Below are 13,269 nucleotides of genomic sequence, written 5' to 3' on the forward strand. Positions count from 1 at the left end.
AGTTCACTTGTAATTTGCAAGAAAGCTTTTTCTTGTATATAGATGACACTAAATCATACCTCATCATGTCTCCCCTTGACTTTATTTCAGAAGCTTTAACAACGCTGAAAAATCTTGTCGGGAGGAGAAAAAAAGGTAAGACTTTTTGAACTAGACACAGATACTATACTTATAGAAATATAAACTGAGGAAATTGACTATCTATATTTCTTTCTTTCTTGTTGACTGTAATGAATTGCCATTATCCAAATTCAGTCCTCTTTTTAGATGTCCTTTAAAGCTACATTGTGTCGTTTTTTGGGTTGATTCTTAGCAAAAACACATAAAAAATTTGCTCATTCATGTGTAGGCCTAATTACTTCCACCAACAAATCAAAGTATTCTCGTAAGTGTATACATATAATCTGCCATTCAGAATACATAAGAGTGAACCCTATGGAGTCCAGATGGGAGAATTCCCCCCAAGAATTAACCCAAGAAATCCACAATGTAGCTTTAACATAATATATGCCATGATCTCACAGCTAGACATCACTTGTGCACCGATAATAAGAAACTGTGACTGGTCTTTAGCAGATGCTTTCATCTGAAGGGACAGACTCACAACAGCAGGTTTGGGAGTTGAACCTGGATGTACGGATCTTCAGGTTCCAATTCCAGAAACTGCTGTTACGAGGCCATTTGGACACTTTGGATATAAACCTCTGCTGAACACACAGTCACTTTATAACCACACAGAACATAGTGTGTAGTGCAGGGTATGCATGCAAGTAGGGACTGTTATGTAAAATCACCTAAGATGTAGAAAGTGCTCATTCAATCATGACCATCAGTAAAAAATCTTTAAAAAGCTTGGTAAAAATGGTCTCTGAGTGCTTTTCTAGTTAAGAATGCTATCATTTAATCAGAGTTGGACTTGAATTAGAAAGTCTGTGCAAATGTATGTTTCAAATTTCAAACTGATGAACCATTATGCGACAATTTTATTTCATAACTGCAATCATCTATGAATGCATGTTATTTTGCTCCTCCTGACTACCAGAGGTACGTTTTGTCCTCTCTAGAGGACATTTGTAAACTTGAATATCTCCTACTACTGAGCTAACTCCTTCTGTTCTCTACAGAGGACATTCAGAACTTTTAATTAATAACAAATATACAGTATGGGGGTGGGGTTTTGGGAACTTCCTCTTGGTGGTAGTCAGGAGGATATACTACATTTAGTGGTAGAGCTATGTTTTGATGGTTGGATATCTCTTTTTAAGGCTATTTAACATACTGTAGTACTGTATTGAACTTTCCAATTCATTCAGATTGTTTCCAAACAGTCCACTTCTTGGTATCTGCCCGAAACATGAAAACAGTGCCAGGGAAACTTCTGTCTTTCCCATTGTATATATAGAAAATTATAATCATCATCCAAGATGGCATAACATCCGTAGCATCAATTCAGTTCTAACTGAATGAAGCCACTATGTCCAATTATGTATATGGTCTGCCCTTGTTTAGTGTTTCTAAGTGATTGTCTACTGATGACTAGACTGTCATCATTAGTTGTTGCCCCTCATTGACAGTAATATGAAAGCCTCTGATCTCTATTACAGTAACCAGCAACCATGGGAGACGGTGAAATGGCCGTGTTTGGCGCGGCTGCCATCTACCTTCGTAAGCCTGAGAAGGAGAGACTTGAGGCCCAAACCAGGCCCTTTGATGCAAAGAGTGCTTGCTATGTGCCTGACAAAGAGGAACTGTATGTCAAGGCTACCATCAAGAAAAGAGAGGGCGGCAAAGCCACAGTTGAAACGCTTGAAAGCAAGGAGGTAATAGCCTTCTGTATATCGTTATTCGCTGTTAGCCCTGTTAAAACACAAAATATAGTTATTTGCCTTATGAAATGTTGATACATAGTCATAATTTCCTTTATGGATTTACCTCAGGAAAGGACAGTGAAGGATGATGAGATCTCCCCCATGAATCCTCCCAAGTTCGACAAAATTGAGGACATGGCCATGATGACCCACCTCAATGAAGCCTCTGTCCTGTATAACCTCAAAGAGCGTTATGCAGCATGGATGATCTACGTAAGCTTTATAGTTTTGCTGAAAAAAAGCAAGAATTTCCCCCAAATTCTGACTTCAACAGGAGTAATCAACTTTATTATCTATTTCAGACTTATTCTGGACTTTTCTGTGTCACTGTGAACCCCTACAAGTGGCTCCCAGTGTATGACCAAGAGGTAGTAAATGCCTACAGAGGCAAGAAGCGTGTGGAGGCCCCACCCCACATCTTCTCTGTCTCTGACAACGCATATCAGTTTATGCTCCAAGGTATGCTTTCTGTTTTGCAGCCCACACCGAATAATAACCTATATTATATGTTTAATTCATTTATGTAAAGCGAACTATTCATGTAAATCTCTAATTTGCCTCTCAGACAGGGAGAATCAGTCTGTCCTGATCACGTAAGTGTCATTGTATTCACTGCTAAAACTTTTAACAGTTTTAATAGAGGGCTAAGCCTTCATCATCCCATACTCTTCCGGGACACTTTATAATTGTGATATAGAACATTGCAATGTCTTCTGTTTAATGCAGCGGAGAATCTGGTGCTGGCAAGACTGTAAACACCAAGCGTGTCATCCAGTACTTTGCAACAATTGCAGTGTCTGGTGGGAAGAAGTCAGAGCCACCAGCCAGCAGTGGAAAAATAAAGGCAGGGACCCCTTGTATATTTATAGGCCAATTATCATACAGCACCAGACATGAACTTCAGTAACAATACATCTATTGACTTGCAGGGATCTCTTGAAGACCAGATTATTGCTGCCAATCCTCTGCTGGAGGCTTATGGTAATGCCAAGACTGTGAGAAATGACAACTCCTCCCGTTTCGTAAGTGAATTTTCCACTAGAGATTGGATATGAGGTAGCCTGGTTGTAAACCAGACCCTGGAATCTTTCAGATTAAAGGGAAACTATGTAGGATTGGCGATTTCATTGCCGGTTTCGCTTCCGCTTTTCGTTTTTGCTCGTTTTATGCTTGCATATTTCTCTGCAGAGCTTCCCCTAGAGCTTTATCATGTATATTTTACAAAACTCCTCAATCAGTCAGTCTGGCTTTTCATGAGCATGATCGAGACTTCTCATGAGACTTCCTAGACCATGGGTGCGTCCCGAGGGCTCCTGAAATTGCAAGCGTGGTTCTACCGCTACAGACCACTAGGGCGGCCGAAAAAAACATGGTTAGACCGGTCATTTCACTCATTTAATCATATATAACAGTATGAAATGAATTGATAAACTGAAAAATTTTACGTAGTGTACCTTTAAGGGTCTGGCCACGAATAATGTAATGGCCCAAGTCGAGGGGAGGCACCAAGCGTGCATTTTAAAATCTCACGGCACGCAATTGGATAACACTACGACCAATGTGTACTGAGTTTGAACAATGCAGTGTTGTCGTCATCAGTTTAGCTCGCCTTTGGCCCGCCTATATCAGATACACCAATTTGATTGTTACCTCCAATGGTTGGGGTAAACGTAACGTGCATCATTGCTCATGGCCAGAGTATCTAGCAAATTCAAATTCAAATTGTGTTCTAGCGAGAACTCTGGATAACCAGGGTATGTAGATGTGAGGCTGAATCTCTTGAGTTCTTTTAATCATACAATATTGTGTCTCACACACAGGGTAAATTCATCAGAATTCACTTTGGCACAACTGGAAAACTGGCTAGTGCTGATATTGAGACTTGTAAGTATAATAAACATTACTATTATATAATGCTATATTACTATCCCTGCCTTATATTTTTTACATTAAAGAACTTTTTCACAGACCTGCTGGAAAAGTCTAGAGTGACATTCCAGCTTCCTGATGAGAGAGGCTACCACATCTTCTATCAGATGATGACCAACCACAAGCCTGAGCTGATTGGTAAGACTAATATTTCCAACATTCAGAAATCAGGAATAATATTTCTTTGAATAATGTATGTATGTATGTATGTATGTATGTACAGTATGTGTGTTTGTTTGTATGTACAGTATATGTCGAATGCTGTGTTTGTATGGCTGCTGGAACACCTCCTCTTGGGGCTGAATAAAGATGAATCTATCTCTCTTATCTAAATCAATACATGTAGTTCTGAATTTGTAAAATCCTTTCTAACCCCTACAGAAATGTCCCTCATCACAACCAACCCCTATGACTTCCCAATGTGCAGTCAGGGTCAGATCACTGTGGCCAGCATTGATGACAAAGAGGAGTTGGATGCCACAGATGTAAGTCTTACAGGAATTATTTTTTTCCTTCTTCAATTTCTGAAAAAAGCTTTAAAATAATCTAATAATGTATCATTCCAGGATGCCATTGACATTCTGGGTTTCAGTGGAGAGGAGAAAATGACCATTTACAAGCTGACTGGTGCTGTGCTCCATCATGGCAACATGAAATTCAAGCAGAAGCAGCGTGAGGAGCAGGCTGAGCCTGATGGCACTGAGGGTAGGTTGCTCTACTGTCTTATATCTGAATATATTAACTTTCCTCTTATAGTTATTATTTTATTGTGTTCATTATCCACAACCTCTAATATAGCAACAAAAAGTCTACAGTGTCGTTCATGAGGCAATTTAAGTTTAGTTATTGAGAAAATAACTGATAACTGCATTAAATGCTTTACTGTTCTCAGATGCTGACAAAGTTGCTTACCTCCTGGGCCTGAACTCTGCTGATATGTTAAAAGCTTTGTGCTACCCAAGAGTCAAAGTCGGAAATGAGTTTGTCACCAAGGGTCAGACTGTGCCACAGGTATTATTTCACCCGTGACAAGGTTGACTAAAGAGCCGTTTTTGAGTTTGTATAGAAGGAATTTTGCTGTTTGTATTGACCTTCTTTGGTCATAAATGTTAAGAAAACACTCTAACTGTAAGCCCGTGCCTAAAACCTTTGAAATATTTTTTTCAGGTCAATAACTCAGTTTCGGCCTTGTCCAAGTCCATCTATGAGAGGATGTTCTTGTGGATGGTCATCCGTATCAACCAGATGTTGGACACAAAACAGCCAAGACAGTTCTTCATTGGTGTGCTGGACATTGCTGGCTTTGAGATTTTCGATGTGAGGAATACACTATGCCATAGTTAAAACATATCAACTTCAATATGAGGAAGAAAATCTCAAATTACATGTGTCACTCACAAAATTTAATTCATTTTAATTTCACATGTCCATGATTTCAAGTGAGCCACTCTCAGATATGTTTTGTTTCCAACACAGTTCAACAGCATGGAGCAGCTGTGTATCAACTTCACCAATGAGAAACTGCAACAGTTTTTCAACCACCACATGTTTGTTCTGGAGCAAGAGGAGTACAAGAAAGAGGGAATTGAATGGGAGTTCATTGACTTCGGCATGGACTTGGCTGCTTGCATTGAGCTTATTGAGAAGGTCAGTTATAATCAATCAGAGGAGTCAAGTGCTAAATTTGTACAGTTTCATGATAACCACTTTGAAAACTAAGCTATTTTTTCCAACAGCCCATGGGCATCTTTGCCATCCTTGAAGAGGAGTGCATGTTCCCCAAGGCCTCTGATACCACTTTCAAGAACAAGTTGTATGATCAGCATCTTGGCAAAACTAAGGCCTTTGAGAAGCCCAAGCCCAAAAAAGGCCACGCTGAGGCCCACTTCTCCCTGGTGCACTATGCCGGCACTGTTGACTACAATGTTTCTGGGTGGCTGGACAAGAACAAGGATCCACTGAACGATTCTGTTGTGCAGCTGTACCAGAAGTCAGGAGTAAAACTTCTGCCTGTTTTGTACCCACCTGTTGTTGAAGGTAACAGGGAAAATAAATCTTTAATCAGAGGTGGACATCCCGGGTTCAGAAAGTAAAGGTCCTGCCAAGTATTTGATCCAACCATTTAGTAAACCAGCTAATCCTAATTAGCATCTTAGTACTGTAGATCAGATAATTAGTGACATCACCTGTGTTAATTTCACAGGTAGAAATAATATATGGCAGGTCTTTTACATTCTGGACCCCGGATGTCCGCCTCTGTCTATCATATATAAGGTAATATATAAATATAAATTTGATTAGGATTTATGTATGCCTCAGAATAATCTGAATGAATTATTTGTATATCAATAGAGGCTGGTGGTGGTGGTAAGAAGGGTGGTAAGAAGAAGGGTGGCTCCATGCAGACTGTGTCCTCACAGTTCAGGGTATGTGTTTTGAAGCAGCAAAAAAATAAAGAAATGAACCTAAATACAGATAGGGGGATAATTTGTCTGCATTCTTGCCTCAACAGGAGAACTTGGGCAAACTGATGACCAATTTGAGGAGCACCCACCCTCACTTTGTGCGCTGTCTGATTCCAAATGAGATTAAAAAACCAGGTAAAGAGTTTCTGTGATAATAAAATATATTTCTATTATTTTCACCTTGTGTTTCCATTTAAAATTGACATATCTGTATTTTGACAGGTTATATGCAGAACTTCCTGGTCATCCACCAGCTCAGGTGCAATGGTGTACTTGAGGGTATCAGAATCTGCAGAAAGGGTTTCCCAAGCAGAATCCTATATGGTGACTTTAAGCAGAGGTGAACTGACACTGCAAATAAAGTATTACACAAGTCAAAATATGGATTTAGACAGAGAAAAGTAATATATGCATATATTATGTCCAGATATAAGGTCCTGAATGCCAGCGTTATCCCTGAAGGTCAGTTCATTGATAACAAGAAGGCTGCTGAGAAGCTCTTGGGATCCATTGATGTTGATCACACACAGTACAAGTTTGGACACACTAAGGTATGTTTCAGACTTATCTGTTTATACATTCAGGATCACATGTTTTTTCTGTGTCCAATTCATACATATCATTTCCAATCTCTCTCAGGTGTTCTTCAAAGCCGGTCTGCTGGGTACCCTTGAGGAGATGAGAGATGAAAAACTGGCAACCTTGGTCACAATGACTCAGGCTCTCTGCCGTGCATACCTGATGAGGAAAGAGTTTGTCAAGATGATGGAAAGGAGGTAAAATATCATTCAAGTCTGAAAGTTTGCTTGACTGTTTGAGTTTACTATGAGTAGTATGAACTGTATGAATAGCCCGTCTGTGCATCCATACTTAAAAATGTCAGAGAAGATCTTATGAAATTCCAACCAATTTCATGCAATCATAACTCAATATTTAAGTTATTGAGATAAAAGTTATTGAGATAAAAGATACATTTAACAACTTTTCTTGTACAGGGAGGCTATCTTCACCATCCAGTACAATATCCGCTCATTCATGAATGTCAAGACCTGGCCATGGATGAAGGTTTACTACAAGATCAAGCCCCTACTCAAGAGTGCTGAAACTGAGAAGGAGCTGGCCAACCTGAAGGAGAACTATGAAAAACTTAAAGATACCCATGCAAAGGTAGAAACTAGGAAGAAGGAGCTTGAGGAGAAAATGGTGTCTCTGGTGCAAGAGAGAAATGACCTGGCTCTGCAAGTGGCATCTGTAAGTGTAAACTGTACCATTTCGACATTCACAATCATAGTACTACTAGTCTCAGCATTGTGTTTTCAATACAAATCAGATGTCATGCTTCCATCTTATATTTAGGGAAATGAGGGTCTCAATGATGCTGAGGAGAGGTGTGAGGGTCTTATCAAAAGTAAGATCCAACTTGAGGCCAAGCTCAAAGAGACAACCGAGAGACTGGAAGACGAGGAGGAAATGAATGCTGAGCTGACTGCCAAGAAGAGGAAACTGGAGGATGAGTGCTCTGAGCTCAAGAAGGACATTGATGATCTGGAGCTGACCTTAGCCAAAGTGGAGAAGGAGAAACATGCCACTGAGAACAAGGTTGAGATTTATCAATGTCGGAAAATCATTACAGTCTGTAAACACTAAAATGTGAGTTACATTTGACCCTTACAACATTCTATATGTGTAGGTCAAGAACTTAACTGAAGAGATGGCCTCTCAGGATGAGTCTATTGCTAAACTGACAAAGGAGAAGAAAGCCCTCCAAGAGGCCCACCAACAGACTCTTGATGATCTTCAGGCAGAGGAAGACAAAGTCAACACTCTGACCAAGTCCAAGACAAAGCTTGAACAGCAAGTGGATGATGTGAGTTGAGGGGCCAAATGTGTCAGATATTACACCTGTGCAATTTTGGCTCCTTGATTTATCCATATTGTAAATCCACAGCTTGAGGGTTCCTTGGAGCAAGAAAAGAAGCTTCGCATGGACCTTGAGAGAGCCAAGAGAAAGCTTGAGGGTGACCTGAAGCTGGCCCAGGAGAACATCATGGATCTAGAGAATGACAAGCAGCAGTCTGAAGAGAAGATAAAGAAGTAACAGAGAATTCTCCTCTGCAACATAAATTACTCATGCAATTATTGACTCAAAATACCACTTTCCCATCCCATTTTATGTAAACAGCAAGTGACAATGATTTTATTTTACTATGACACAGGAAGGACTTTGAAACCAGCCAGCTTCTTAGCAAGATTGAAGATGAACAATCATTGGGTGCTCAACTTCAGAAGAAGATCAAGGAGCTTCAGGTTTGTTTAACATCTACTGCTCTAAATAGTGATCATTCTATGCCTGATCTTATTTAATATCACATATTTCTTTTTCACAACAAACAGGCCCGCATTGAGGAACTGGAGGAAGAAATTGAGGCTGAGCGTGCAGCTCGTGCCAAGGTTGAGAAGCAGAGAGCTGATCTCTCCAGGGAACTTGAAGAGATTAGTGAAAGGCTTGAGGAAGCTGGTGGTGCCACTGCTGCTCAGATTGAGATGAACAAGAAGCGTGAGGCTGAGTTCCAGAAGCTGCGACGTGACCTTGAGGAGTCCACCCTGCAGCATGAAGCCACTGCAGCAGCTCTCCGCAAGAAGCAGGCTGACAGTGTGGCTGAGCTGGGAGAGCAGATCGACAACCTCCAGCGTGTCAAGCAGAAGCTTGAGAAGGAGAAAAGTGAATACAAGATGGAGATTGATGATCTCGCCAGTAATATGGAAGCAGTTGCTAAAGCTAAGGTTAATGATATGCAAACTTTCATGTTATGATCTTATAAAAAAATTCACATAACTCTGTGATTTTACATTTACAATTTACATAACAACTGTATTTTCTAGTGACATACTGAGTATGTGCATTTTCACTAAAAGGGCAATCTGGAGAAGATGTGCCGCACCCTTGAGGACCAACTCAGTGAAACCAAGGCCAAGAGTGATGAGGGTGCCCGCATACTCAATGACCTCAGTGCTCAGAGAGCAAGACTTCAGACTGAAAATGGTAAAAATAGAGAGCATGTGTCTCTAGTTTCTCAATTTTATTTTTTCATCAGTCTACCAGAAAAATGTAATTGTTAAATTCTCAAAAAGGTGAGCTTGGACGTCAGGTGGAGGAAAAAGACGCTTTAGTGTCTCAGCTGACCAGAAGCAAACAAGCTTTCACTCAGCAAATTGAGGAACTGAAGAGGCTGAATGAGGAGGAAGTCAAGGTAAAGTATCTTAAGTAAATAACAGACTACATGCTAACATGTATGATAATATTTGCACATAATTGAGACCATTAATATTTATCCATACACAGGCCAAGAATGCCCTGGCCCATGCTGTTCAGTCTGCACGCCATGACTGCGACCTCCTGAGGGAGCAGTTTGAGGAAGAGCAGGAAGCAAAGGCTGAACTGCAGCGTGGCATGTCCAAGGCCAACAGCGAGGTAGCTCAGTGGAGGACCAAGTATGAAACTGATGCCATCCAGCGCACTGAGGAGCTTGAGGAGTCCAAGTATGTGCTACAGATGCAAAGAAACAAATAGAATGCCAATATAGATTATTATATTGTGTACTAAAACCAAGGTAGCAATGAAGTACTCTAACCTAAATACATTGCTTTACCAGGAAAAAGCTTGCTCAGCGTCTGCAGGAGGCTGAGGAGCAAATTGAGGCTGTCAACTCCAAATGTGCTTCTCTGGACAAGACCAAGCAGAGACTCCAAGGTGAAGTTGAGGACCTCATGATTGATGTGGAGAGAGCCAATGCTCTGGCTGCCAATCTTGACAAGAAGCAAAGGAACTTTGACAAGGTGATATATTAAATACCTTATTCAGGGGTTGAATTTAAGAAAGAGTTTTAGGCAAAGCTGTTATATCACATGTACTGTTTCTTAAAGGTCTTGGCAGAGTGGAAACAGAAGTACGAGGAAGGTCAGGCAGAGCTGGAGGGTGCCCAGAAAGAGGCTCGTTCTCTCAGCACTGAGCTGTTCAAGATGAAGAATTCTTATGAGGAGTCTCTTGACCATCTGGAGACTTTGAAGAGAGAGAACAAGAACCTTCAACGTGAGTGTGAACAGCAGAGAAAAATAATTGGCTCATTGTCGTAATATGGTTATAAGCCTTACATTTGAGCTGGTCTTCTTCAGAGGAGATCTCTGACCTGACTGAGCAGCTGGGTGAGACTGGAAAGAGCATTCATGAGCTGGAGAAGGCCAAGAAGACTGTTGAGACTGAAAAGTCTGAGATCCAGACTGCTCTTGAAGAGGCTGAGGTAGACATTCAGGCTGGCATAATCAAAAAACAAAACAAAAAAAAAACCCTTTTCAGAAAGGAAAAAAAAAAAAATAATTTGAAATCCTTCATTTTCTTTTTTAGGGAACTCTTGAGCATGAGGAGTCCAAGATTCTTCGTGTCCAACTTGAACTCAACCAGATTAAGGGTGAGGTTGACAGGAAGCTCGCAGAGAAGGATGAGGAGATGGAGCAGATCAAGAGGAACGCCCAGAGGATTACTGACTCCATGCAGAGCACTCTGGACTCTGAGGTCAGGAGCAGAAATGATGCCCTGAGAATCAAGAAGAAGATGGAGGGAGACCTCAATGAGATGGAGATTCAGTTGAGTCATGCTAACCGCCAGGCTGCTGAGTCCCAGAAACAACTGAGAAATGTGCAGGGTCAACTCAAGGTTGGTTATGTTGATTTCTAAAATGGATAGTTCCGGTCTTTGATTGTGATTGGCTGAATCGCATTCGATGCCATTGTAAATATCACGATAAACTCACACCTTGACCGCATTTTGTTCTATAGTAATGCGCTACCACAAAACTAGCACAAAAGTTAGAGTGGCTGCCTCTTGTTGTTGCATGGCAACCATTCATATGGAGGGAATATATTTCTTGGCGGAAGAAAGATTATCTATGAATACATCGTTACATTGTCGTAGCTGTGCCTTCGTTTCTTGAAATCTTGCTAGATCGACGTAGTAACCGTTTTAGAAAAGCAATAAGCCACTCGAGTCTGTGCTTTATACTGTATAATCGAACAGCTAAGGGGGTTACAACGCCCCTTAGCTGTTCGATTATACAGTATAACGCACGGCCTCTCGGGGCTAATTGCTTAAATAACAGTTCAAAGATCCTGTGTGAATGGCTTATTATTCTGATGGCAGTTCAATAACGATCTATTCTTTCATATTTTTTGTTTTGGTAGGATGCCCAACTGCACCTTGACGATGCTGTCAGAGGACAGGAAGACATGAAGGAGCAGGTTGCCATGGTGGAGCGCAGGAACACCCTGATGGTGGCTGAGATTGACGAGCTCAGAGCTGCCCTGGAGCAGACAGAGAGAAGCCGCAAAGTGGCTGAGCAGGAGCTGGTTGATGCCAGTGAGCGTGTTGGCCTTCTGCACTCCCAGGTAGATAGAAGGGTGGTAAACAATTAATTCAATGAACATTTATACAGTTCAGCTAAATGTTTATGGTCTGGTTTGTGAATTCTAGAACACAAGTCTGATTAACACCAAGAAGAAGCTTGAGGCTGACTTGGTTCAGGTCCAAGGTGAAGTTGACGACATTGTCCAAGAGGCTAGAAATGCTGAAGACAAGGCCAAGAAAGCCATCACTGATGTAAGTAGTGGTGTTGTTATAACATCATGCATATACTCATTATTATAAAGCTTGTGCAATTTCAAACTCATTGCCCCACTATTTAGGCTGCCATGATGGCAGAGGAGCTGAAGAAGGAGCAGGACACCAGTTCTCATCTGGAGAGGATGAAGAAGAACCTGGAGGTCACTGTGAAGGATCTGCAGCATCGCCTGGATGAGGCTGAGAATCTGGCCATGAAGGGTGGCAAGAAACAGCTCCAGAAACTGGAGTCGAGGGTAGGCAACAAGATATGTAGGTTAAAACATGTGTCAAAAAACATACAATAATAGAGAATAGTGTCATACATGTACTTATTCTCAATATTAAGGTTCGTGAGCTGGAAGGCGAAGTGGAGGCTGAACAGAGACGTGGTGTTGATGCCGTCAAGGGAGTCCGCAAATATGAAAGGCGCGTGAAGGAACTCACCTATCAGGTACTTGACTATCTCTCTTCACTCTGTTGATCAATATCAAACCCAAACAAAGCAAAGCAATAAGGTTTACACGTTTCACTTTAGACGGAAGAGGACAAGAAGAATGTTACCAGACTTCAGGATCTGGTTGACAAGCTGCAGCTGAAGGTCAAGGCCTACAAGAGGCAGGCTGAGGAAGCTGTGAGTAATTTTCTTTCTTTTTTAATCTCCTTTTAATTCTCTTCTTTTTTCATTTGGTCTTTTTATTAGATGATAAATTATTTCATTTAATGAGCACTTTCACTAAATACAGGAGGAGCAAGCCAACTCCCACCTGTCCAAGTTCAGGAAGGTTCAGCATGAGCTGGAGGAGGCTGAGGAGCGTGCTGATATTGCTGAGTCCCAGGTCAATAAGCTGAGGGCCAAGAGCCGCGACTCTGGAAAGGTAAAATATGTTTTGTTCAAATAGTTTTTATTTGGGACATTTTGTGTATTTCCCTGTCTTTGTGTGTAATTAAATTCATTTGATATATTTGTTTTTTCCTTTAGGGTAAAGAGGCTGCAGAATAAATCCTCTGAACTCAACTCATCGTATACACTGTCTAATAAATGTTTGAAATTTGAATATTTTTGTTTCTTGTTTTTTTCCATATGGTTGAAATGCTACTGAGCTTGGATATCCAATGGTCAGTTTCTATTCCTGAGTTAAACTGAGCCTCTCTAGGAAAAGGGTATTTTGAGCAAATGATAAGGTCCAGTCTGGTATGGAAGCCCATTTACACTAGGAAAATAAAAAAATAAGTTTACGCTAAGTCAAAATTGTGAGATAAAAAGTTACAATTTTGAGATATAAAAGTCAACATTTTGACTTATGATCTCAACATTTTTAAGTACATTTTTTCAAATATTTACATTGTGATCAAC

The 13,269-nt window shown here is 40.8% G+C and overlaps 1 protein-coding gene across 1 annotated transcript; it reads left to right on the forward strand.

Moving 5' to 3' along the window:
• The first annotated feature begins 1,614 nt into the window (after positions 1 to 1,614).
• Positions 1,615 to 12,968, forward strand: LOC134100419 (myosin heavy chain, fast skeletal muscle-like). The gene is made up of 39 exons (XM_062553607.1): positions 1,615 to 1,820; positions 1,938 to 2,081; positions 2,171 to 2,327; positions 2,434 to 2,461; positions 2,595 to 2,706; positions 2,792 to 2,890; positions 3,689 to 3,752; positions 3,837 to 3,935; positions 4,179 to 4,282; positions 4,364 to 4,502; positions 4,690 to 4,808; positions 4,965 to 5,114; positions 5,274 to 5,444; positions 5,534 to 5,834; positions 6,150 to 6,223; positions 6,310 to 6,397; positions 6,485 to 6,602; positions 6,690 to 6,813; positions 6,902 to 7,038; positions 7,258 to 7,513; positions 7,619 to 7,861; positions 7,953 to 8,129; positions 8,211 to 8,356; positions 8,479 to 8,569; positions 8,657 to 9,046; positions 9,179 to 9,305; positions 9,395 to 9,513; positions 9,606 to 9,802; positions 9,916 to 10,099; positions 10,187 to 10,352; positions 10,436 to 10,560; positions 10,665 to 10,973; positions 11,498 to 11,701; positions 11,787 to 11,912; positions 11,999 to 12,169; positions 12,262 to 12,366; positions 12,451 to 12,546; positions 12,659 to 12,790; positions 12,895 to 12,968. Exons 1-39 carry the CDS (start codon positions 1,617 to 1,619, stop codon positions 12,913 to 12,915), a joined length of 5,817 nt encoding a protein of 1,938 aa, XP_062409591.1. The 5' UTR covers positions 1,615 to 1,616; the 3' UTR covers positions 12,916 to 12,968.
• Positions 12,969 to 13,269: the final 301 nt, after the last annotated feature.

Source organism: Sardina pilchardus, chromosome 14 (genome assembly GCF_963854185.1).
Source record: "Sardina pilchardus chromosome 14, fSarPil1.1, whole genome shotgun sequence".
Lineage (NCBI taxonomy): Eukaryota > Metazoa > Chordata > Actinopteri > Clupeiformes > Clupeidae > Sardina > Sardina pilchardus.